This window comes from Strix aluco, chromosome 1, assembly GCF_031877795.1.
Source record: "Strix aluco isolate bStrAlu1 chromosome 1, bStrAlu1.hap1, whole genome shotgun sequence".
NCBI lineage: Eukaryota > Metazoa > Chordata > Aves > Strigiformes > Strigidae > Strix > Strix aluco.
Window position 1 is genome coordinate 156,188,811 of NC_133931.1, and position 27,651 is coordinate 156,216,461.

The window sequence follows — 27,651 nt, forward strand, 5'->3', positions numbered from 1 at the left end:
GTGAGCCCTGCTAACTCCCGTGCAAAGATCCTTTTCCCCTTCTGAGACAAGTGTACCTCATCTGTCTCCAGCAGGCCTGGTGTCATGTAGACCAGCCCATGATCAAAAAACCCAAAATTCTGACAGTGACACCAGGCTTGGAGCCAGGTATTGATCTGCTGTCTCTTCCTGTTTCTTCCCTCATCATTCCCTGCAAATGGAAGGATCGAGGAGAACACAACTTGTGCTCCTGATCCCTTAACCAGTCGTCCCAAGACCCTGAAGTCTTTCTTGATTGCCATCAGACTTTTTGTTGCAACTTCATCTCTGCCTACCTGAAAAATCAGTAACAGATAATAATCCAAGGGCCATACCAGGGTAGGAAGTTTTCTCTTCACATCTTTAACCAAGGCCCCAGGAAGCATCAGACTCCCCTAAGAAGTGGGTCAAATCTGTATATTGGGCCTTCTGTTCCCTTCAGAAAGGAGTCTCCTGTGACAATGACCCGTCTTTTTTTTCTTTGTGGGAGCAGTTTTGGTGCAGGCTGTAGTCTGACTTAACCTTGGCAAGACCTCCAAGCTAGATGAACCATTGTCCTCGTTATTACTTGGTTCCACTTGAAGAGCCTCTTACCTGTTATGCAGGGGCAGCTGTGAAGGTGGGACAGTCACAGAGGCAAGGTGTGTGTTGCACCGGGCAGGAACTTGTCGCCATTGCCCCCTGTCCCTTAAGTCGTCGTGTTCAGCCAGGCAGAAGGGAGACAGGGGATCCTCGTGTCACACACCCTGTCTGCCTGTTGGGCCTGTCCCAGGGAAGACAGGGTGTGGCTCCAGTAGTCCATCTCTCTCGCACCCCCCGATACTCCTCAACCTACTCACCCCCTCCCAGAGCTCTGTCACTCAGCGGAGGAGCTCCTCTCCCTGGGCGTACCTCCCTCCGCGGTGCTCACTGCTACCGGCCCGTCCTGGCGTCAGAGCAGGGCCCACCCTGCGGCCTGGCACCGGGCTGCCAGCGTGTGCCCCCACAACTCTGTCCGGGCAGCTGCGCCAGTCGTGGCGGGTGCGGAGCTTAGAGAGGCCTTGGCTTTCTGCCCCGCAGGTACCATCGCTCCCTGGTCGAGCTGGCAGAGCCTCAGCGCCCTTCCCGTGTGCCCTGCCCGCCATGTCCTTCCTGCCACGCCCTTCTTCCGGCCACGCCCACTGCCGGCCTTGCCCACAGCCGGCCACACCCTGGCCGCTGGCGCCCCCTAAGGGCAGCTTTTATGCGTAGCCAGGGCTTGGCCCCAGCCAGGTCCTGTCAGGCGCTGTCACGCGGGTCCTGGCAGCTCTGTAGGGGTGAAATCAAAACCAGGAACACAGGTACCTGTGTCTTTCATTTTGTTTTGCTTTGTTTTCTTTTTGGAGATACTCTCAGCCGTTGTAACCATGATCTTTCTGGCTCTCTCTGTGGCAATTGAGGCACGGACTCTCCATGAAGTGCAGAAGGAAAGACCCTTTATTCTTACAATAGTACATATTTACACTATGGTTAAAGCTCTTACTTCATAATTAGCAAATCAGCAATTAGACAGCTATCCACCTTTTCTCCTATCAGCATAAGACCACTCTAACACGCGCTGTGCAGACCAATCAACTTCTCGTTCACACACTGTTCACCCAGCGGTAACTTCTCACAGTTCAGTGTTGCAGCTGTCCGTTGTTTTTCCCTGACACCTTGGCACAACTCGGCAGTTTCTTATCTTTCTCCCAAGGCCTGGTTCTCATCGAAGCCTTGCTGCTCCTCAGGGGCTGCGCAGAGCTGACAGGCCGATGTCGACTTGCCTCTCTCCCACATCTTTCTACATATTAAATTTCAGCTTCCTTTTTCTTGCATTTTTCCAGGCTCATAGAGTGTCTTTATAATTGCGCACTCAAAAGAGTATTTCCACGTCTCAGTTTTGAGCATCCACTCTTTCAATTGAGTTATTTACTTCCCTTCTGTATATAGCACAAAGAGGATGAGAAATGTAATAAATAAATGATAATGTACCTCTGTCATTTCCCTCCTTATTATTCTGTCCTTACTAAGGTCTTTAGCATACATTGAGGGGCAAGTCCTGACCTTCCTCACTGTTTTTGATCTCCTCTAAGCCCTGCTGTGATTTTGCAGTAACCTTTATTATTATTAACCTGCTCAGGAAATTAAGTCCTCACTGTACTAGACTTTTTTTACAAACCCAGAACAGGAAAATGATCTCTGACCTCAAGTATATTTTGATATGATGTGGTTCTACTAGTATATACACCATATTCCCTAGTAGGTGATTCCATTGATTCATTGGAAAGCATAATGGTATTCTGGCCACATCTTCCATTCCTGTCCTTTTGAGCTATGCTGTTGTCTACCAAGGGCTCCAATTCATGAATATACCATTACTCATGGAAACACACAGATTCTCTCTATTAAGGACAAGGCATCTTTTAGCCCCTTGCAAAACACAACTCCCTTAAACACAATGCTTTATTGTTTTCCTGAATTTCAACTTCAATTAGAATGCATTGTTCTCAGGGGTGCAACTTGGTGGATCAGATTAATTATTATGGAGTGTCAAATAGCCAAAAAGGGACAGCAAGAGAAGCGGCGTTCTTGCTGAAGAACTTAATTTCCTTTAGTATTTGCCAAAGCAGCTAATCTAATCTAATTTACTGGAAAACAATTAAAGGAATAAGACATTTCATAATTTTTTTACTGAGTTTCATAATTATAGTCACAAAAATATCCTTTAGCTGGTGTAGCTTTGAGTTTCTAGCTTTCAATTCCTATATTTAAGGTTTTCGTTCTACACAAACTTCATAATTAACAGGACTTAAACTGCCTAATTCTCTCTGCTTTGGAAACTGGTAGTGCTGTCAAAGTTCCTCATATACCTTGCTAATTAGATACCTGATACAGGGGGCTTGGTCGCCTTGAAAATAGGAAAAGGCCTTTACAATCTGTGAATGATTTAAGTCAGACTAAAAAATACTGCTTTTACACAATATCAGATTACATTTACTGTCACATGTATTTGCACAATACTGTTATTTGTACAATATACCATAGTCCAGCACCACTGCCAAACATGTGAGATCAAATATGGTAAATTACTGTTGTTGTTGAGGTCTGATACACCAGAAGAAAAACACAAGTCTGAAATTACCGAAAACTTCATGGGAAAGAGGAAAGGAGTTCCCAGAAATATACTGAAAAACGAATGCTTCTCAGTCTCGAAATGAGCTTGCCAGAGCTTTCCAAAAGCAGATGAATGTTCTTGACCTGATGAGTGTTTATCAACTGCGTGTCTGCTTGGCAGTTTTGCTCCCTTGAAAATGTTCTTAATCTGAAGAGCTGAGAAGATGAGGTTTTGTAGTCATCCTTCTAGTAAAGGTTCCCATTCTCTCAGTACATCTTTCTTCAATAAGAGATGTGTAAAAAATAGTGGTATTGCTGTGGGGTATGTTATCAAAAGGATACAAGATAACTAAAGAATTACATATTTGGATGTACCTGTCCATGCACAGTAGAACAGAGAATTTACTTGGGATATTTTTAGTGAACTTCCTTGTAGTTAGAAGTGTTTCTCAGTTCTTTCACAGTGTTTAAAAATTCCTTTTTACAAACAGAACCGGCAAAGAATTAAGTAATATCACAAGGGCAGGCAAATGCTTCAAGCTTTCAGTTAATCTCAGAAGAGAAAGCAAAGTTAGCTTTGGAATAATTGCAGCGACCTCAGCTTGGTATCTTAAATAGCAAATACTGTTCCCTGCTGAGTAATGAAATATCTCCGATACAAATCATACATAAAATTTTGCTTTCATTTTTCAGTTGCTTTATAATACTTACTAGGTAATATAAGTCCTGGCTAATGTGAGTGGGAGTTTTAAGGATACGATGGCTGCAGCTGGAAAAACTGAATCAACAGGTTAAAAGCCCTGGTTGCATGAAACCCCATATGTTTTTGTAGGAAAGGAAAGTCTGTTTTACAAGAACTATTGTTCCATTGTTTTTTGGGGCAGGGACTGTGGTTTTGTTCTTTGTTAATACAATGCCTCACACAACTGATTCTTGATCCCTGATTAGAGTCTCTTCAGTGCTACAGCAATCAAAAAATAAATAACAAGAATGGCATTTTAAGGCTCTGGTACTGTAAGTTACTTGTCCAAAGCCACAGAGCAAAATGATGCAGAGCCAGATTTAGCACACAAGGAATTTCTTTTACCCAGTCTCAGCCTCAGACAATTATTTTGCTTCTCTCTAGCAAATGACCTTGTCTGATGTGCTTCGATACATCACGCGGGTCTTGGCATGTCACTGTCAGCACCTCTGCTCCTCTGAGTCACTAGGAAGGCAACTGGACAGCAAGCAGCTCCTTCATTCTAGGTTTGATGCTCACGAGGAAGCCTTCGGAAGTGCAGAAGTAAACCCTGGGAGTCACACGGATGTGTTAGGTGATGGACAGGCTAGCATGCTTCAGGACTGACAGCTGGGAAGGACCTCGGCATGGGGCACTTTTCGGCAGAACTTGGTGCAGAGAGAGTACCTGAAACAGAGCTGGTAGCATGGTCTCGAGTCAAATGACTTCTTTTTCTGACCAATATTAAAAAGTAATTCATTGTTTTGCATTGCATTAATAACATGCAGAATGATAATCCATTCAAAAGACAAGTCATTAGATAAGTTTCCTGGTTTCAGTCATTTATGAGGGACCAGGAGCGTGTCTGTACATGTCGTAGTTTAACCCCAACTGCAATTAGGCACCACACCAGCTGCTCTCATCCCCCCACCCCTGTGGGATGGGAAGGAGAATCAGAAAGGAAAAAAAGTAAAACCTGTGAGTTAAGAACAGTTTAATAATTGAAATAAAATTAAATATATTAATAACAACAATAATAATTGTAATGAAATGGAAGATTGCAAAAAGAGAGATATAAAAGCCTCGAGACAAGTGATGCACAGTACAGTTGCTCACCACCTGCTGACTGATGCCCCGGGGTGCCCAGTGTGGAGCACATGATCTGGGGTGTCTCCTGGGAGGCACCTCTAACTATCTCCACAAATTTCAGGAGGAATCTCAGAGGTAGGACAGTATTTGGATACACACCCACTCCTTGCAGTATGTCCTCAATGAAAGTGCTTTGCACTCATATTTTGCCTCGTGATTATGTGGGTATGGTATTCTGCCCTTGCATTGAATTCAGTTGATCTCTTATTCAGAAAAATACTTCAGTTAGCTCGGGAGAAGAGAGTACTGAACGCAACATGTATCCCACCTGTCTGACATGATTAATTCCAGCAAAGTCAATAGAATTATTTGTGCAGGATATGGTCCAGTGTTAAGAAATTCTTTAAAGCATAGGAGCAAAAAACATGTGTGTGCCCTTTATATGCTGGAATTTATCCATTTTCAGGGAGTATTAAGGACCATGAGAGAGTCCCATAGGGCATAGTGTACAAAGGGTGTGAGGCATAGGACAGGGTAGGATGGAATAGGAGGAAAGGAAGGGAAATAATCTCAGTCAGGCAAATAGGGGAACTTGTCCAAGTAACTTCTCCAAATGTTTGGACGTGTCCAGTGAACAGGTTGGGGCTTTCTTGAAGTTACAGTTTAAGGAATGAAGTTATTATAAAAATAATGTTAGAGGTGGGCACAGGCTGCAAATATGTTACTTTTTCTGAAAAAACAAACTAATCAAAAATCATTTCCTCTTCTGTTTCTTTGCCAAGACCTATTTTCAGGACTGTGCTTCCCCTCAAGCAGCCAATGAAATCTCAGGCACCTAAAACAAATAAAGGCAGTATACTTAGGACTTGGCCAGTTTAAAAAAAAAAAAAAGGAAATTATTTTTAAATATTTTGCTTTAAAATGTGCTAGATTGTCATTTTTATATTCATACACATTTTGTTATTAATTTTGGCTCGTAAATAATTCTCTTTATAAAACAACTTAACCATTCAGCTTTCATATGCAGTTAAACTCAGATCCTGTATAATCTTAGGCTTCTCTGCTTGCTATTTCCAGGACACACACAGGACCAATTCTCTTTAAAACTTGGATGTGAGGTACATCCGGGTTGAATAATGACAGTGTAAATCATGTTTGCTGCTTACCCAGGGCTGCCATGCACAGTGAGTAGAGCCATGCTCTCTGCAGTTCTCATCTTGTGTGCGTGCCACTGTAGCTGCTGAGTTCATCCCAGAAGCGCATCAAATCGTACAACTGATGTCTGTTCCACGTAATGTCCACTCTGCCCCTCCCAGAACCAAAACTGTAGGTGGTGGAGCCTCTTACTCTGCAGAATGGGTGCTAGAGAGATGCTTGGTAATGAGTTTGATTTGTTTGGATTTTTCTAATTCTTCTTTTCATTGTTGTTTTATAATGCACATCTTGCTGTCTGCATGGAAGATGGCAAAGTGAGAAACTAGGCTTTTTTGGGTTGTGGCCCTCCTTCTGCAAGTATTCAGGCCATCTGTTGAAGTCACAGTGGCTATCCATGTGCTGGAAGTTACATACATGCATTTGTCAGATTGAAGTTTGAACTACTGTTTCACTTGAGTAAAGGTGGCACATGTCCCTCATAGAGTGATATCAGTTCACAGGTTACAAAATTTATTCCATTAAAAAATTTATAAAGGAAAGGATAAGGAAAAAGGAAATGTGAAAAAAATATTGTTAAAAATGCAAGTAAAATTTCTGTGTGAAATAAGTTTTAAGTAAGGATTTAAAATAAAAAAGAACTGTAATTGTTTAAATTTTATTCCCAGTGTTTGTAATGCTTTGCTAATATATTGCTTTTTGCTCTTTCACAAAATGACTGTATTATCACTCAGATATCTCAGACACATCGATAGACTCATCTGTAAGGCATTCCCCATCCCACTTCTATGGAAGCTGCCTGGGCAGCCATCTGAACAATAGTTGAGTCATTAGAGCCTGCTTGCAAACACATAAATAAGTGTATTTTAGTGTTCTTTTGAGTATGTTCTCTGGACTGAATGTGATATAAAGTTATGTATGTCCTTACGTAGTCACAGGCTTGAGTCTACGTAAGGAACCAGTTTATATATACTGAATTCTTCAGTAGTGTCTCATGACTGTGGAGACATTGCCTTTGACTAAGAAAATGGTAGCCAAGTTTAGGTTGGTACAAGTCATCACAGAAGCAGGGATATTTTAAGATATGGGCAGGAGAATGATTTACCACAGGGAAGCTAATATATAATCTTGCAGTTTGTCAGCCTCTCTGTGCAAGTCTTGTTAATGTGTGGGAAGTTCCCGGTAACTGACTCCCTCACAGAAAGTGGGACAATCTATCTCACAAGGTCATGTGTGAGAGGTATGCCCCAACTCACCTCATGTCAGCCTCCTTGTCCCCTTTTAAATTCTTCATCACCATTCAGTCTGGCCTGCCTATGTTTCCACACGTGCTTGGATGAATGTTCCTCTCAAGAAGCGAAGGGAATATTGCTCAGATGCTTTTAACCATGCCTAGACACTTCTCATAGTGCAACCTTTAAATGCCTCTGTGTCAGTGGCGGGTAAAGTGATTCCTGTCTGATGCAATTTCATAGTGCAACAATTAAAACTGTAAATTGTTTTGTCAGCCCTATTTTAAGTAATCTCTACATCCCCCCCAAAAGAATGTGAAGACTGCAAAGAGAAACATAGAAGAGTTGGGAAATATCACAGAGAAGGTTCCCTCTTGCTTTTGTGCATCATCTCTTCAATTACATGGATTATGCACTGTTTTCCACCAGCTTCCTATCTTGCTGATGGCACAGGATGAATACCGTTAGGGGCTAGCATCAAGTTTGTGAAGTGGAAGATGCCACTGTCCGAAGGACACCCAAGCTATTTATTTTTTTTTGCAGGAAATGGAGGTAGCATCATGGATGAAGCAAGGAATTACAGACGGAAAGAGACACTGTTACAGATAGGCAAGATGAAACTGTTTGAGGGAATTAATACCATCCCTTCCTTTTCTCTAGAGTCACTGTGTAACAGTAGACTGTAGCCAAATATTGAGCTAAGATATTCATAGGGAGCTTCTAATAATGAGTACACAGTTTTGGGGGGTTTAGAGAGTGACGCTTGGGTCTCCTTTGCAAACGGTGCAGAGCATGCATGAGGATGCTTTGAGTTGTGCTTTGAACGACTCATCATGTGTTTGATAATGCTAAGTATCCTGGAGAAGTTTGGCTTCTGGTGTTTCTGGCTGTGTATTCAAAATCAGTTGATACTTCTGATAATTTTGATTTCAGTTTCTCTCTGTTTCTGTCCCCAGTTACAAGGTAAGGATCATACCACCTCCTTTTTATAGCTATGAAGCAAAGTCACAGTGTTTGTGGTAGACCCAACTGCTATAACTAGTAACTAGATGAAAATGTCCATGAAGAGGTTTATCATCTCTCCTCAGAGCAGGAATCAGTCACTTTATACTCTACAGAAGATTGTTTTTAAAACCTTATTAACTATCCATTTTGTTGACCTCAGCTTCTGGCCTCTCAAGCTCATTGATCTCCACGCCTCTCCTTATCTCTGCCTTACTATTTTGCTCCTCTGATTTCTCATTTCTCTACTTCTTGAGTCTGGTGGCTTCCAGAGTGAAACTTTGCCATTAGGATGGAGAGCCTCTCAGTTCTGCACTTGAGACCATGTACTTCCCCCTTCACTGGCATGTCCCACTAAGCTACATGGGTTGCCATGGAGGAGCATCAGTGAGGATGACATATACCACATCTAACCAGCACAGAGAAAGGCTCTACCACATTCATGGGGAATTGAATCTGTCCTGCAAATGCAAGCAGGTTTTTTCAGAGGCTTATAACTTAGCCAAATCTGGGCAACTTTTAATAAAAACTTTTCCCCTGCCAAATTTCAAGTCCTTTCTCCAAAACATGGAGGCACTAGAGCTTTTTAATGAAACAGTTATTAAAAAACAAAACTAGGAATAATAACATGTTTTTCTCTCAGTTGTTCTCAGAAAAGTTGTTCTGTTGTTCTCAGAAATGGCTGAACCAGTTCAGCCTGATTATTTATTTTGGAAAGAGTTAGCTGAGACAAACTTTAAGCATGGGAAATTTCAGCCCAACTGGTTAGCCTTTCTCAAAGTTTGGCAAAGTTTAATGTAAGTGAAAATGATCTTATACTGAGAAGTCAAAGGCAAGCTTACTTATCAGCAGTGTTCCTTGCTGAGTATAGAAAAAGACTATATATATTAACTGCTTTTTTTTTCTATTTCAGATTCTTTGAGTATATATTGCTCTACAAAGATGCAGTGATGTTTCAGATTGAACAAGTTACAAAGCTTTGCTCAAAGATTGCTCTGACAGAGCCATGGGATCCATATGATATTCCTGCCAATTCAACTTACGAAGATCAATACTACATTGGGGGACCTGGAGACAAAATTATGGTACAGGAATGGTCTGACAGAAAACCAGCCAGGAAATGTATGTGCATGCTTTTGTTTCATCTTAATAATAATCATTGTCTCTGCTACCCAGGGAAAAATAAAATTATTCATGTTTCACCCCAGCTTTCCATAGTTTATGAAGTTTGCTGGAAGAAAAAATAAATATACCCTGTGCACAACATATCATTTTATTATCAATGCATTTTATTAAGAAAATTTCATATCTCAGATGGATCAAGGGACTTTATTGTATTTTAGTTCATATTATACAGATTTTGGCATGGAACAGCATCATTTTGCCTCTGAATCTAGCAGCTGGTATCCAAAATTGATCTAAAGAAGAACTGGTAATATAATTAGGGGCACACTCAAACTAGAGAGTGCATAATAGAAACAAAGCAGGTGTCACTGTGTGTCTACACACTACTATCAGATGATATCACAGAATACATCCAATAAATGTTTCTGCAGCAATGGACATTCTTAATGTGCACCTAAATTTTGTTATCTGCCACACTAGTAAGAAATATCTGTTCTCAAGGCTCAGTTCTGCACTTGGCAGCTGAACACATACATCATAAAAGAAAGTAGGCTTGGTAGCATCATATTTTACTTTAATTTTTTATTCAAAATTCTGATAGAAGATTTGTTGAGGAAAACAAGCCTCCATTTCTGGATAGTCAAATCCAAACTCATTGAGGCCAGAATGTTTTTGGTATATTAGGATGCCCTGGAGAGGTATGTTCATATACTGCACAGCTTGCCACCCTTTCTTTAGGTACTGTATGTGTGTTTCATGTCACACCTTATCTATTTCTGATAATGTGGTTGCGGTACAGCGTATGACACAATACTGAAAGGACAGAAAATAAATATGTTCAATTGCTACTGAGTGTGAGAAAATAAACCTCCTTGGGACTGAAAAAAGTTGTTACAGGCATCACTCAGAGGAACTGATTTATGATCTCAGTAGGTAATTTTGTATTGTAACCTCATGAGTTTCTGCTATCAAGAGATGTCAAATACATAAACCAACTGGATGAAGTGGTGTACAAGGGAAGGGGTAAAGAAAGATCACAGAAGAGGTGCGTGGGGTTAATAAAATAGATTTAAAAGTGAAGGGTAATCAAAGGAAACCATTTTGATAGTATTGACTACAGAAATATCATAGTGATGAACGTAGAGGTGAGGCAGAGGCTGAGGGGGAAAGAGAGTGAAGGAACACCTCTGAGATAAGCACATCATGGAATTAAACTAAGTTAAAAAAAGGGACTGACTTATTACATCACGTATGTGGAAGAGATCAGCATTGAGTGAAGTCCTGAAATAATGAACTGGTAGAAATGCTTGAGAGGAATAGGAATTTAAAAAATTAACATGATAATGATGATATGAATAGATGATGGTAAATGGAAGGAGTGAGTTAAAACAAGACAGAGGTACTGGAGTTGTATTTGGGAATGTTGCTCTTTTAATGAGACAAACCCTCTGCACTTAAGACAGTAAGATGGAAAAAGGTGAAGCAAGGTCGTGTCTATTTGGATTAAAGATGTGGTGAGTATCATCAGTGTAAGAATGACAGTTAAGATTATAGAGGACCAGAAGCTGTGGAAGCAAGTTGCTGTGTCTGTCAGTTGTGGTGCAGAGGAGTCCCCAGCGCAGCAGAGAAGTGCTTTAAGCGTTTAGATGAGATGTTGGGGATATGGTATAGGGGAGAACTTTGTAGAGTAGGGCTGATGGTTGGACTCGATGATCCCAAGGGTCTTTTCCAACCTGAATGATTCTGTGATTCTGTGCTTCTTTGGGTAGTGAGTGCAGAACTTCCTGTGCACAGAAAGGAATCAGATGTGCCACATAGTTAGGGGGACTAAGTGTTGTAGAGTGCCAAAGGCTGTGTGGAGGGCCAACACTGTTTTCAGTAATCACACCTTTGAACTTGTCAAGAGTGTAAGGTGAGATGCCCCTGTGCTACCCAAGCTGATAGCACCAAAATTTGCCCTCTGGGAAAAAAAGCATTTCATTGCTTTACTAATGAAGTAAGTGCTGACATGAAAGTGGCATGAGAGATGAGAGAGATCAGACTTGTGCAGAACACAGCTAAATTTGGGACTAAGCAGAAGTGACGATCCTTCAGTAGACGTATACTTGAAAGGTGACGTACTGATGCCATGACGGTATCATGATTTGAAATGTGCTTGACACCAAGATGTTCAGGTTTAAGATCATTGCGGTGTCCAAATTATACCAGTTTTGTGGCCTTTCTTGGTGTTGCCATTCATAAGGACAGAACTATGGGCAGTTCCAGCCTATAGGCTTGAGGAGTGGCTGTTTTTTTGACTGACATCATTGTGACACATTCATTCATGTCATCTAAAGTAGTCGCATTTCTGCTTGGTTACAGTGGAATCCTGGGTCGGCGTTTACACAGTCAAAGACTGTTACCCAGTACAGGAAACCTATACGAAGAACTACAGCGTGACAACCTCCACTCGCTTTTTTGATCTACAGCTGGGCATTGCCGACCCCTCAGTGTTTACCCCACCCAGCACCTGCCAGACAGCCCAGCTGAGGAGGATGAAAGATGAATGCTGATTATGGACACTGGCTGCCCCGGGCAAACAAATATTAGCGAAGAGAATGGTTATTAATAGTCAGCTGCTGACGTCTAACCTGATTTTTCAAGCTTATTGTTGCTCTTTTGGGAATTGTAAGTTTTCACTTGAAGGGGAACATAAACATTTAACTGAGTAAAATATGTAACACAAAAGATCTCTTTCATCACATTAATCTGTTCAGTGATGCACTTGCAGTATTATATAGTTACCACTAAGACAATATTTATAGATATTATTTATTTAAGCTGTGGATGATTTTCCTTTTACAAAGGTTTCATTATTTATTTTTTCAAGAAGACAAAGCATAAGCAGACTACAATAATGGTAACATCTAGAAGGAAAAGCTAGATTTTGTTGTTGTTGTTACTTCTGGGAACTTGAGGGAAGGGGAAATATGTCCTGGGTAAGGCCTCATCCCTAACCGAAAAATACCCCATTTTAAACAATGTACATCAAAACTATGGAAATTCATTCTCTTGCTTTTGTTTTGCTTTGTGTTTTTTTCTTTCTGCCCTTTAGGAAGCTGGTAGTCTTATGTTTGAGCTGATTTTTTTCTTTCTGAAAAGAAACTGGAGTAGCTCTATTCATGTAATGCTAGCTGGCATGCAAAAAGTACTTTTCTGTTTCTTGGGAGAATGGCGTGAAAGGAAGGGGAGGAGGGAGAGGTAAACCCCCCAAAAAGTAAACCAAATTTTTCTTGCATTTACTACACTTTTGGTGAGTGTGATGAGACATTTTTCAGTCATATTTTACTTTAGCACTCACTTTTCAAGGCAATACTAGTTTTAACCTATGCAAAGAGATTAAGAGGTACTGCACTCTAAGTGGCTTTAGTATTTTGTAACTATTTTCAAAAGTCTTTACATAAAGAATATGGAAACACCTTTATAATTCCAGGTAGAAGTGAAAAAAAGCCGTTCTTAGTGGGTAACTAGTAAAGGCTAAATCAGCATTCACACAGTGCCTGGTGATCTGAATGGAGTGAAAGACAGAGCTGTGTGACCAGTGTGGGGAGGTGGGGGGAGGAATGGGAGGGAGAGGGAGAGGTTTTAGACATCCTCTGCGCGATGTGACTGCAAGGTACTGCAATCTGAGAAGAATTTACAATCTTGCTTTCTTTTGCACCCACCTCATTGGTGCCTGCCTTATTTGCTGTTCCAGCATCATCTCAAACCATCATCTCTACATACTTTTCTGGTGGGCAGAGTGAAAGTTTCCTTAAGGGGAATAAATAACCAAAAAAGTGCAAGAAGCACACATATTTTGCTTTAGAAAATTCAAACCAAATCTTCATGCACCTTCAGGCCCTCAGAAGTGTGGAATGGTGGTGGGTTTTGCACTTTTACCAAATGAAATGAATTGGCTTGTTCTGTAAGTTTAGGCATGCGTTTTATTTATAATTTGCAAATATGTTTAAAGCCAGATTCATGTCCTCTTACACGTGTTGGGTAGTTTTTTGCTCCAGAAGTTGTATGGCTGAAAACAGTGCAACACTGGGAAGTTTGGTGTCTCTGAAGGAGAGATGCTGGGCAGGCCTTTAGTGCTTTTTATGCTCATAGCTTTTTGTATGTAAGCAAGTGGTACAGCGGTTATTTTGCTTTCACAGTTGTGGTCAGAATGGCATTCTACTTTGCCTTGTGCCTAATGAAAGCATACACACATACCTGCTAAAATTTAGGTAGTTCTTTAAAAATTTTCTCTCGGACATGACTATTACACTGAAACATGCTAGTGGAAAGAAGGATTGGGTTTCCTTGAATTTAGAGTTCATTTAGTCTGTACTCGCCTTCTGTATTTTTTGTGACAACCTAAATGCTAACTGCATATTGTTCTCATTAGGGTAATGATTAACATGCATTTCTTAATATCTGTGTCTTGTTAGAATCTGGAAAATATAATAAATCTGGCTAGCAAACATGAAGCTGTGGTACTGTATCGTTTGGGACGACTGTTGTGGTAGAGCAGATAGCTGAGTAATCAGGGTGTTTGCATTATGTTTTGCTGACAGTGATATCATTTCTAGCAATAACATTAAATGTTCCTTTAAATATGAATTTGCAAAATTCTGGTACACAGAAGTGCTTTAAAAATGTTGCCATGACATACAGGGCAATTTTATATGGCTAAATATGTACCTTTAAAACAATGCTGTTGTCTTTCTATTTATGCTCTGCAGATTCAATAAAGAGAGCTGTCAAAGAGATGCCAAACAGCAAATTTTTGGATTACGTGTTTTAAATTAGCCACGACCCAAATATAAAGCATGAAATGTATATGCATGGTTTGCTATCTTTGTTATCATTTGTTAGATGCCACAAGAGACATTTTGTCTTTATGTGACTATGCCAACGGCTCCGTAAGAATGAGCATAAAAGGACTTTAAAGTAGCCATATTGTGTACTGCCACAGTAAAGTAAAAATGGGGGTTTCATATGTCTGATAATCTGGGGAATTTGTTTATCACAGTTATCTGGTAGAAAATTAATAATAAATTGGTATGTACATGAGTTGCATTGTATTCTATTGGGTAACAGTGATAGAACCTGGGAGCTGGATAGCCTGTGAGACAAAGCCGTTTTTGTGAGATTTCCAGTGCTTCCTGGTTTCAGCTGGGCCAGAAATAGTGCAAACATAGATCTGCCTGCCATATTTTTGTATTTCAGCTTGGAGGCTTCGCTGAAAGCAGGATGTGTAGAAACACAACATTGTTTTATTTAAAGTTAACTAAACATTCCTAAACCTCAAAACAGGTTTAGTTTGAGTTTGGGGAGGAGATCTGGACATTTGGTTCAGTTCCTATTTTAACAGTTTGCTTAACTCCAGTATTAGGGCCAGATTTTACTGCCTCAAGCCGTGCTGCACACCATGGAAGTGCTGCCATTTACCAGGGCATGCCAACTTTCATGAAGAATGTAGGAAGAAATACAACAATCCATAGTCAAAGAAAATTTTAGTCAAGAAATCTCTAAACAATACAATATTCTTACTTTGGGACACTCTAACAAAATTAGTGTGTTTTCCACCTTGAAGTTCATTTCATTCTAGTGCTCATGCTTTCTCCTCGCAATCTTGCATCTTTTTTCCCACCACCCTTTACTTCCTAATGTCAGTGGAGTCCACTTCAAAACAGCATTTACAACCCTCAGTTGCGTTTATTTCAGTAGGAGTTCAGCACCTAAATACCTGATGGATCTGATCTGGACCTGACCTCTTTAATTTTGCCAGCAGTCTTATCTCGAGTGCAAGAGCAGAGCCAGCCATAACCAAACATGAACAATATATGCCAAACTACATGTAGGTGACCAACCGTAAGCACAGTGTCGGCTCAGGTGCAATTGCCAGTGCCTCGAAATCCCAATTGCTAAGAGGTGTCGGCGCGGCACCTGCATCATATCCTGCATCTCCTGCATCCTTGGCCACAAACTGGTGCTGGAGACAAGCCGCAGGATATTCCCAAATGTCAGAAAGGCATGTAAGGAAATCATCAGCTAGTTGCCTGCTCCCTAGTCGTGAGGAATAAAGATTTCAAAAGAGCACCCACACAAAAAGACAGAGGTCCCTGACTGTAAAGATCCTGAGGTCTCCCTCAGCTACCTTTCCAGGAGGCTGCGTGTACAGCATGGACTCAAGCACATACAGATTTAATCTTCACATCTGCACTTAGGCATAGGAACAAATGAAGCAAGCTTGGAAGGCTCGGAAAACAGTGACAGATATGTAGGATAAGAATGCTGCTATGAAGCTGCTAAGGTAAATTTCCAACCATTACTTTGAGTGCATACTGGTTTAACATGCTCAGGGTAAAGACCTGTGTGGTTTCAGCATAGAGCCTGAAACTGCATACTGAATGAAATGATGCGCGTAGTTACAGTATGATATTTTGTTTGAAGTAAGGACAAGTAGCCCAGCAGTGCACATTTTGCAGGCACGAGTGAGTGACCGGTGACCTGCCTGTTTAGCTACAGGAATATATGTGCCTTTCAGGAGGGGAGCTGCCTGCTGCCACTGAGCATGTCAGAGGACAGAAGTATTATTCTTCTCACCACGTGGTACATGGGAAGCCGCTTCAGGCTCCTTCCTTTCCCACTCTGCAAAGTGGGAACAATAATTTTGCTTTCTACTTGCTGTTGTCTCCCTGACTGTGATAGCTCTGGGCCAGCATCCCCGCCTCAGCCAGTGGGGCGCACAGAGGCCTTGAGTCATTGCTGCAATAGCACAAATGTCACGCAGGGTTTCCAGCTACTGCCTTACAATGTGTAATAAAATTATGCGTGTGTGTTACACGTGTGGGCTTACTCTTTGCACCCCTGTGTGCTCACTCAGTGCATGGGGTTGTTGCTTATGCGTTCAGCACCCAGCCGCCATCATTAACTGGGCTCAGCTCAGGCTTTGTTGACGCCAGGCAAAGAGGCTCGCGAGCAAAAGGAAAGGAGAGGAAAGGAAAGCCTGCTGGGCTCACCGCGCTCCCCGCCGAGGTTTTTCCCACGCTTGCCCAGCGCTGATAAACAGTTTTGACGTTCCTGAAACAGCAGCAGCTGAGTTGCCAGCTCTGCGTTACAGCCCATGGCACGCTGAAGGGAAGGGTTTGGTTTCACCCTCTGCACTAAAATTATCCTTCAGGCCAGGCCAGGGACTCTGTTTTGTTTTCAGTGGAGAAAGCATGCCCAGTCCCCACTGCTGCCATCCCAGCCTGTCTACCAGGGGTTTGTGCCCATGCCACCTGCCCCCACCCAGCGGTTTGTGACAGCCCCCCAGGTGGCCGGACAGTGCTCCTCAGCCTGTCCCCACTGTCCCCTCTCCATCCCCCACTCTCCAGAACAAGCAAGGGTCTAGCAGGGACCTTGCCGTGCCCACACACAGGGCTGGTGGGGCCTCTCCACTTCCCTATGGGTCTTGCAAAGGTGTGGGAAAAGCCCTTCCTCTCTTGCCAGTGCCATGCCGTTTTGCAATTAATTTTTTGTGTTGGTGCTTCAGCTGGTACCTTTCTTCTTCTCTTACTACTGTTAATTTGCTGGGGTGATTTGTCATAGGAATGCTGAACTTAGGTTTTTTTACCAACCTCTTGCTGCCAGGCAGCAGTCCTTGATTGCTGCTGCAATAACATACTCAGCAACTTGTATAGCGATAGAGATTCTTGATGTTGGCAGCAGCTAGTAAGCACACAGGGGGTGGAAATACTGAAAGTAACACTGAGTGACAGCAGAGATCCTGCTACTGGTGGCCCAAGTGACGACCAAGTACCACAACAGTGTTAAACTTCTGGGGAGGGGGCTCTGGAGAGCTGTAGACACTTCACCCCAAGAAATACCCCAGACCTCTCCAAAGGAAAATCAGGAGCTATGCTGGGCAGCCTGCATTGCATTTACTTCATTGAAGTACTTTAGTATCTTGTACTAAATCCTGTATGCATGTCCATAGGTCACTCTTGAGCAGTTGCTTCACAGAGGGACAGAAAACCAGATGTTTTCTCCCAGCATGCTTCTACAGAAATGATGTGAAACTTAGTTGCTGAAAATGTCGACTTTTGAATTAAAGAAATGGTATGTAGAAAGTTCCAAAGACTTGTAGTGAAACAAAAGCTGTATCTATAAAACAATCTGTAGCTTTAAGCTAAAGATTTTCAGCCTTAGAACTTCTACTTTAAAGTAAACAATGCAGCTTGTCAGAAGGGCTGAACTCTGAATAACTACTCTCAACTGGCATACACCTTTGAAAGATGCTGCTTCTGTTGTGGGCTTGAAGAGGGGCTCTTGCCTAAAGTTTGATACTTTTTCCAACCGTATCAACTGAGCTAATGAAATAATACACTGCCTCTTCTTACAAACCTTGTCCTGTCAAAGGGATGGGGTTACTTTACTTGTGTGTACACTTGGTGTTCTGCAGATTTCCAAAGAAAGATTATGGTTTATGCCAGCACAGGATCTGTCCTAGATTTTTTTTAATAGAATGTGCTTGCTTGAACACAGGACAGACTATGAGCAACAGGCAGTGTCCCTTATCATGGGAGAAAGCTTAGACAAACTAATGACATTTTTCCCTGTTTCCAGCCTGCTTGGACATCGTAGACTGGAAATCCCATTCAGGAATCTCTAACGTTCATGTTCTGTTTAGGTGAGAATCAGAGAAAAACAGCAATGAAAGAACAAGGTGAAAAAAGAAGTGAGAAGAGGCAAAATTAAAGTATGCCAACAGAGTGGTAGCCCAGAAATCAGGCAACTACACCCCAAATAAAAGAAGAAAAAAAAAAACAAACAAAAAGGAAAATGACAGAGAAGCATCTTTGCCTGCCCCTTCTCAGCCTGTTTTATGGCTTATAGAAAACACATGGGGGACCAAATACTAATTTAAAGGTTCCTAAACATCACCATTTCTTCTCAGGCAATACAAATCCCTGAAAGACTAGACCAGCATGACAGAATACCCGTGGGGTTTGCTCATGCAGACACTGCTCACTCAGTGCCTGACAGCCCCGTGGGGACCAGGGCAGAGCTTTAAGGTCAGGTGCCCCATGGAGGGAGGGAGGCTTTGGGTGGACCTCCACCTCCTCCTTGGGAAGGAGGTTTTGGGTGGATTTGACCTTTCAGGCTCGCTTCAAGGAAGTACCAAACATTTGCACCACCCACTGAAGTGGATACATTGAATGCGAAATCATCTCTAGACAGTGGAAATCAACAGTCAGCGCTTATGATCCTGTTCATTCCTTTCCAAGAAGTTTTCTTAAGTGAGCTGCTGAATTTGGACATTGAGAGCGCCTAAGTCCCTTCCATTTAATTTCCACCTTGTGCGAGCTCACGCTGCCAGAATGATATTGACCTTGGGATTACTTGTTCCAACAGCCTCACTCCTACAGATGTGGATGAAAAGGACAGATGGTCCCCGTGAGAAACTTCAGGAGAAATAATCAGAGGGAGAAGTCCAGAATGAAGCAAGGCAGGACACGTTCCCTTGCACCTGCTGCCTTTCCCATCACACCAGCCACCCAAGCTGGACTTGCAAAACAGGCAGTTGCAAAAACGAAGCCACAGGAGCAAAGTGCTATCGCGCTTCAAAGATTGGGGCTAATATTGTCTCCATTAGAACAGCACTCGCGTGATGTCAGACATGTCGCTCCCTAACGAAATCTCCCTCTCTGGAGGATCTTTTAAGAGCAGAAGGAAATGTTGGATATCGCCTCCACGGCGAGTCGTGTCCCAGCCAGCCAAAAGCACCAGGCAAGGGCAGCCAAGCACAATACATCTTTAAAGCTCCCTCCTTTATTTCTACAGCAGCTGCCTGAAACACGGCTGTCAAAGGGCTTCAGAGGAGGGCGACATATGTGGCATGTGTTTGGTCAGGTGTCTGAGGCGCTGCAATGAACTTTGGGTCACCCGAACCCGAGGGTGTGAGCAGAATCATTGCACTCGAGTGCTGTAAACAGCCCACACTTTGTCCTGAAAATCCCGACAGCAAAGTGCCCTGCTGTGCCACAGGCCTTCCTAGGAAAACATTTGGGGTGAGATACAAACCCCAGATCAGGCCATCAGTGGCCATACTTAAAGAAGAAAACCCAAGAAATTGTTAAAGAAGGGAAAAAGCCAAGTAACACCTGCACTTCCAAAAGAATTTCCATCCACACTGGCTGAAAGATGTGATCTTTTTTTTTTTTTTGGTTGTGGCAGTCAGTGCAATTATCTAGGAATTTGATACTTCCAGCCTGGATTGTTGCTAGGTACAGCACTATATGGGAATGCAATTACTACAGCTAAAGCTAATTATTTCAGGATGTGCTATAGTTCAGCAATCATTTGCCTTGTGGGGCCCTTTGCAAAGAGGAAAGCATGGTTTTAAGATGCACTGGCTACCAGTTCGTTTTCAAGTATAACTCAAAACATCGGTTTTGGCTTATAAATGCCATACAATCTGAGATCCTTGCTACTGACGGACTGTCTTTTGCCACAAAGCCCTCTGGCCAGGAGGCACTCCTGGCAAGGGATTTGTCTCTAGCCTTGCTCTGCCTGCTGATCCATCAGATCCACGTTCGGACACACGCGAGGGCCTGTCTCGTCACACCGAGCTGGCATCAAAATGCTGAGACTCTTTAACTGAACAGACATAGCCTGGCAGCTTTCTGTACTCGTTGCACCAGTTTTGCACATAGATTAATCACAAAGCATGTGCTAGAAGATTGTTTTCCATACTTTCTTCCACTAATTAAAAAAAATAGAAGATCCTTTGTATCTGAAGAACATAATCAGTAATTTCATCACACCAACATCCTCAGGTGGATTCAGGGGGTGTATAAAAAGCAAAATCTTCAGTCCTTCTCGGCAGCTGTCTTACAGGTGTGTCTTAAGGGACTCTTAAAGAGAGGCAGTTGCCTTCTAGTGTTGGATGGCCACCCGACCAGACACCTCCTTACCCATATCAGCATTACCAGCAACAACCTTCCTCTTCACTAAATGCCTGCAGAATTCATTTTAAAAGCCAGCAGGAGTAAAGCATACCCCCACAGACAGCAGTGCCACGAACTGCGTCACACTGACCCACCAGTGTTTCCTGTAGCTTTTCCAGGGTCTGCGCTGATTTGGCACTTTCTCCCATGAACCTTCCAAAATGGAAGCTCAGTTATGGCCAGCTGTGGTTATTTTCTTCCCTGGGAGGCAGACATCTGTTTTGAAAGTGACTGGACTGACACCACCAGCTTCATGTTCAGAGCCCACCCCGTGGAGGGCTGGATCTGCAGGTCCTGACTGCATGGAGCAGGACGCCACCAGGCCACTGATGGGTGAAAGCCCTTAACACACCTCTCAGGCTCCACCCTTCACGCTTTTCTGTAATCAGATGTATGAAACAGTGAGGTTCATGGTCAGGTCTTTTCAATTTAGATTGCAGAAAACCATCAAGATATGTAGGCTTTCCGCCTTCTCTAAAAGATATATTCACTGGGCACATCTCACTCTGGATTTCATGGCATCCATGAACCCAAAAAAGCTGTATCTCACAGTAGAATTCCACGGTCCCCCTACTCCCTACCAGCAGAAGCTCTGACGGAAGAGGTATCTCCTACATCAATAAGCCCTGTGTGAAGAACTGCAGGGTGGAAGTAGGTAACACAACGTTAGGTGGGGAGCACCATGAGTTTCTGCTCCAGTTCGGAAACATCAGAGCAGGCAAATGTTCCTGGAGGCACCAGTAGGTCACCGGGTGACTATGAGCCACAGATCTGATAGAAGCAAATGCATTCTTGTGTGTCAGGCAAGGTACTTCCACAGGAATATTTTCACAAGCCCTCTGCAAAGCCCTGGTGAGCACTCACCTGTACCACTATGGGCATTTCTCATTACTTGGGTTCAGGAAAGACAAATTCTGTCTAGAATGTAAGCAAACAAAGACTAAGCAGTTGATTAGGGGCATGGAGGACCTACAGAAGATGACAAGAACAAGAAGGAGCAAGACAAAGGCTGAGAAAGATATCAAGGATGAAGGCCGAAGGAGGAAAAGAGCTCTTGAAGTGTAAGGAAAAATATGATAAAGAAGAAAAAACAATTCAGGACTTCTTTCCAAGAAGCAGACCTCACCATAAACTGAGTAGAAGCAAATGCCCCTTGGAATGGTGAGGAAGTCATGCATGGTCTCTACGTCCCCACAAAGTTCATGCAGAGGGAACTAAACCATTTCTTCCACCTCTGTCATCACAATCAAGTAAATGTATATGGTACAAACGCCCTTTTTTACCTGAATGTACAGATGAGTTTTGGCACAAACATACAAAATTACAATAATACGACCTTCCTTACTCTTTTGGTACTCAAATACAAAATCCTAAAGGAAAAAATAATTTGCCAGGGTCTTCGATGAGGTAGAGAAATAACTCTCAGAAAGGGGGAAGTCACAAATGAGCTGTGGAAGTTTTACCCTGTGGCTGAAGCGTGTTTTCTTATTCCATATCAACACGGCCAACTGCACAGCTTGGTTTCAGTGGGAAAAGGGGATGTGATGACAGCAGCAGCAATGGGCTAATTTTGCCATGTAGACAAGTCATGGTTTGCCTGGCTGTGCTTTGGGCATCCCAAAGTTCGAGGTCTGCAAATGACCAACCTTTCCACCACACCTGTGTCACTTCCACTCACTTGTCTTTCAAAGCCTGTTTTATTTCCATGATGGTGTGTTGGCACTGTCTGTCCCAGCCTATGGCTCTGGTTGCACTGTGGCTTTCCTCCCGGCTGCAGCTGTCAAAACCATCCCCTGTTATCCCCCAGAAAAGGATTTGTGTCCCTGGTCCTCCTTGCTGCGCGGCCTCATGGCCCTTAGCTCTGTGGCAGAGAGGAGACAGCTAATAGGGGAGGGTCTCTGGGCTGCAGGGCTGGTTTCTGCCATGGCCTGAGAGAACAGTAACAGCCCTGGGTTTGTCCTTGGAGCCGAGTGGCAGAGGATGCGTCAGTGACACCCAGCAGCTGGGCCTAGATCGTGGCCACCAAGGGCAGGGACAGCCCCTGGGCCTCCTGGGCACAGCAACTGCCTCGGGGCCAGCACCCCAAAGGCTTCCTCTGAAGCGTGCTGGGCGGAGGGCGATGGGTGGGGCTGCACATGGGGGGCCCTGTCAGTCACCCCCATGTCACAATGCCACCCCCATGCCACAATGCCACCCCTGGCAACGCAACAGTCACAGTGCCCTGAGGCAGTGTCCCACTGCCAGAGCTGCCCCGGGGGCAGCCCGAAGACATCCAAGAGGAGATCCTTGAGGGGAGGGTGGGATTACTGGGTGGGGGCTGAGGGAGGAAGACCAGCGGCTGGAGGAGGCACCTGGAGGTTCTCTGCTGCAAGGCCAGCACCTGGCAGGGCCATCTTCAAATCTCATCCAATGGATGGAAATCCTGCTTCAAGCCTTCAGGGAACAGACACAAACCCCTCAGGAGATGAGAAGAACCACCAACCGCTGGAGGTACCTGAGGCTCTCAGGCCTTTTCATCTGGGTAGCCGTGGCCAGCCCAAGGGAATACCTTCTTGAGGAGCACTGCAGAGCTCGCCGTCCTCATCCCCTGCGGAGCCAGGGGCAGCAGCCGTAAGAAATGGGATGCAGGGATGTTGCCGGGGGTCCCAGTGCTTTGGAGCAGCCGCTAGACAGGCACAGGAGAGATTCTTGCCCCCAAGGTCGATCAGGACAGGGGCCTTTGGCCACTCTCGGAAGCCCCTGAGATGGCTCCAGGGTGAGGGAGAACAGGGCTCGGGCATCTCCTGGGAGGCGTGACCAGCCTGTGGGACGAGGAGGCAGGTCTTGCTCACCTGCTCAGGGAATAGCCGATCGCCAGCACTGGGGTCAGGAAGGAATCTGGGAGGCGTGACCAGCCTGTGGGACGAGGAGGCAGGTCTTGCTCACCTGCTCAGGGAATAGCCGATCGCCAGCACTGGGGTCAGGAAGGAATTTTCCCCCGGGGCACATTGGCACTGGTCCCCGGGGGTTTTTTGCCTTCCTCTGCAGCACTGAGCATGACCACTTGCCAGGGCTTCCTCCAGTCCCTTTTGGCCGGGTTACTGCCTGCTGCTCGTGCACCACGAAGATGGCCTCTCGTGCCCTGCAGCTGGGGGGAGGAAGGCTTTTTTTTCCCCCACAGTGGGCTAGCGAGTGTCCCTGGGGGTTTTTTGCCTTCCTCTGCAGCGCTGAGCACGGCCCCTGGCCAGGGCTCCTTTGGGCCATGCTGGCCAGGTGCCTGCTGCTCCTGCTCCACGAAGGTGGCCCTCGTGCCCCGCATCCGGGGGGAGGAAGCTTTCTAGACTCCCAGGGTGGGCCCCAAGGGTGCCCCCCGGGGGTTGCTGCTTGTCCTCTGTAGCACTGAGCACAGCCCCTTGTCAGGGCTCCTCTGAGCCCTTTCGCTCGGTTCTTGCCTGCGGCTTTTGCCCCTCCAAGACCCCCCTGGTGCCCTGGCTCTCCCTGGCTCTCTTGCCCATCGCAAGCTTGTAGCAGGAGCGACTCTGCTTTTCCCTTGGCTCCATTTCCCCGGGGGTTCTTGCTCGTGCACAGCAGCCTGTGCTTGCAAGGGCTCCAGGCTTGCTGCCCCATCCGGAGCTGCCCCTTTCAGGCTCTCCCACATGCGATACAAGCACCGGGCAGGCACGAGAGCACTTCTCATGCATCACTGGCCAGGAAGCACAGCAGAGCAAGTTTGGGAAGGTAAAAAGTGTGCCTGTCATCGACACATGTCATACTTCCGAAAATATCACAGCACCTCTTCTTCTTTCAAGTGTGATTGGCACTGATCCTTATTCTCGCTCTTCGGGAAACAGCGACTGCTTGGCCTGTATTCATGCTGCCATATTGAGTTTCTGCATCCTAAGCGATACAGGACATTGGTTAGAGTCCTTTCTTCTCAAAGGCTAAAAGAGAAAAAAAATTACTAACTAAAGAGAAAAAATAATTATAAACTAGGAGGTGTGAGAGTGTTTGGGCTTTGTTTTCAATGCCAAAATATAAATTCATAGAAAGAAATTCATTACCAAAGAAAGTCACATTCTTAATGCTTTTGAGTTTATTCTAGAAGGAGTCTTCTTTGTGCATCAGCCAGTTATCTGCTTTCCTGTTTCTGGCAAAGGTTAATATCTTATAGTTCATTTTTGCTTTTTCAATATCAGTTACAGATTTTCAGGATTGTTGTATCATCTGTGGGTTGACCCCGTGTCTGCCTCTGCCTCGAAGGAGGCTGGGTTCAGCTGGCACCCTTTCTTTCGGCTCCAGGCAGTCCCATTGTTTGGGTTATTCTATATGGCAGCTTCAGGAAGGATGTGTGGTCAAAATAAAGTATGTCCTATGAAGGAATGAAGTTTACAGACCGGCATGTTCATTCCCTGCTGCGCCTGGGTGAAGGACGTTCACCAGGAAGACGCGCGGCCCGTAATTCATGATATTGCAAGAAACACTACGGGCAAAGTGGCCCGGAGAGGTGGAGTTCATAGCAACCCTGCTGGATACTAACTGTGCCATTAACTCCTTGTCACAAGAGACGTGTGAGTGAGCCAGAACCCGGCATTCCCCATGCAGTCTCAATAGCACACGGCTCTCCACAAGATGTAGGGGATTTGTGACTTTCTGTAGCTCCCTGGCTTTCCCCTGCCAGACTTCAAGTGATGTTTTTTCAAGCTAAACTGAGGATTGCATCAGCCTGCTCCTGGCTACACTTGCACATTGTGTTAATGCTGGGGAGCATCGGCTCTGAAACAGAGTCAGAAAAACAAAATAAAATCCTGTTTCCACTTGTATGCTTTGTGTTATGTGTCCTTGAAAGTGTTTTTGGAGCTGAAAAACCCCCGGCATTTCCGGCAAATAACAGTCTCATAGTTACTCAACTCATAATGAGCGCGAGAGAATCGAATAGAATAGAATCATTCAGTTGGAAGGGACCTACAAGGACCATCTAGTCCAACTGCCTGACCACTTCAGGACTGAACAAAAGTTAAAGATGGTATTAAGGGTATTGTCCAAATAAATACCTCTTAAACACTGACAGTCACGGGGCAGCAACCACCTCTCCAGGAAGCCTGTTCCAGGGTTTGACCACCCTTCCAGTACAGAAATGTTTCCTCATATCAAGTCCGAATCTCCCCTGAAGGACGCAGGTCTGAGCCATTCCCACATGTCCTGGCACTGGGTACCAGGGAGGAGAGATCAGCACCTCTTCCATTCCCCTCCTCAGGAAGCTGTAGAGAGCAGTGAGGTCACCCCTCAGACTCCTTCTCTCAAACTAGACAGATCCCATGTCCTCAGCCACTCCTCAGAGGACATGCCTGCCAGCCCCTGCACCAGCTTTGGTGCCCTCCTCAGGACGCATTCAAAGACCTTGATGTCCTTTAAAATGTTTAAAAATGGTGGGGCCCAGAACTGCACACAATACTCAAGGTGAGGCCACACCAATGCTAAATACACCGGAATAATCCCCTCTTTTGACCAGCTGGCTATGCTGGGTTTGATGCACCCCAGGATGTGGTTTGCCCCCTTGGCTGCCAGGGCACACACTCCTGACTCCTGCTGAGCCTGCTGTCAACCAGCACCCCCAGACCCCTTTCTGTGGGGCTGCTCTCCAGCCACTCCTCTCCCAGTTTATATATGTCCAGCATTACGCCATCCCAGGTACAGAATCCAGCATTTATTGATCCAAATCATTGACACATACATTGAACAGAACTGGCCCTAGAATTGAGCCCTGAGGAACAGTGCTGGTGACTGGTGTCCAGCCAGATGTAGATTCATTCAGTGCCACCCTTTCAGCCCTCCCCTTCAGCCTGTTCTTCACCCAGCTCACCATGTACCTGCTCATCTCACAGTTGGACAACTTGTCCAGAGGATGCTGTGAGGGACAGTATCAAAAGCCTTAGTAAAACCTAGAAGAACTACATCCACTGCTTTCCTTTCATCCACTAGGCAGGTGAACTTATCATAGAAGGATACCAAATTAGTTAAACAGCACTGTGCCTTTGTGAACCCATGTTGATTGTGCCTGATGATTGCATTGTCCTTTAAAGACCTTTCAGTAGCACCCCGTATGATGTTCTCCATAATTTTTTCAGGTATTGAGGTTAGACTAACAGGTCTGTAGTTTCCTGGGTCTTCCCTCATGTCCTTCTTGCAAATTGGAGTAATGTTGGATAGCTTTCAAGCAGCAGGGACCCCTATTGCATAAAAACACTCGGTTCCATTACCATGCTTGCTGGATAGCAAGTCAGTTAGCATAGTTGGCTAGCTGGGCTACAAAAAGGGAATTTAAGAATGCCTTCAAGAGTATAGCTCTTGTTTGTTGGTTGTAATGGTAATATACTTGTAACACAGCCTTCTGTGAAGAGCACATGACTAATACATTATCTAATTTTTTTAGAAAACTAAAAGCCTAAACTGTCTGAGAGTTTATGCAGGTATGGATCCAAGGGCAGTTTAGCTGGACTTTCAAATCTTCCTCATACCAGACAGATCTTGGGAGATTAATCCAAAGAGTCCATCTTCTTGTTTCATTGACAGACAGTGAGAAGTTATTCTCACCCATTGCATAACATCAAATAATGGAAATAAAGTATTCAGCTTCAGATCAGACTTTCAGCCACATGTCTACCTGGCAAGTATAACAGGAAAGCAGACATCTCAGCAGACAATTCAATTTTGATAATACAGCGCTCAGTAGCAGGAGCCTCAAGGGCTCTGTAATCTGCAGATGGGCATGAAGGAGCATCATGAAAAAGTCTATCTAATATCTTTGGTTCCAGGTCCAATATGACAATGATCTGAACTCCATATTTGTTCATTGTTCATTGTGGTTTTTCATTTTCCCTTGTGAAATATCCTTCTGGAAGACTGGAAAACTCTAAGAAGAAAACCTGGGGTCCTAAATTTATGCAGTTCTCGGAAGAGCACAGGTCTCTTGGCTTTATAGTTCCTAGTATTTTATTTCAAGTTATCTGCAGTAGCTGCAGAGTTTAGCTGTCACCCATTGAAGTTTAAGCTTATACTTTCCTGTCAGAAGTCCTCCTTTCTCTGCCCACCCTACAGCTGGTCTCTGCTCCAAGCTCTCTCATATCACTTTGTTTTTCTAGTTACTCCATTCCACTGCTTCCATTTTTTGAGTATTGTAAAACACAAGTATATTGTCTATTTTATGGTACTAAAATGC

The 27,651-nt window shown here is 44.2% G+C and overlaps 1 protein-coding gene across 1 annotated transcript in view; it reads left to right on the plus strand.

Moving 5' to 3' along the window:
* The window catches only part of EPDR1 (ependymin related 1), a 35,621-nt gene extending 21,089 nt beyond the window's left edge, over nt 1–14,532 (plus strand). The window contains exons 2-3 of the mRNA XM_074841573.1: nt 9,239–9,447; nt 11,812–14,532. Coding sequence (XP_074697674.1) covers nt 9,239–9,447; nt 11,812–12,002 — 400 coding nt within the window. The 3' untranslated portion in view covers nt 12,003–14,532. The remainder of the gene's footprint in view (nt 1–9,238; nt 9,448–11,811) is intronic.
* Nucleotides 14,533–27,651: the final 13,119 nt, after the last annotated feature.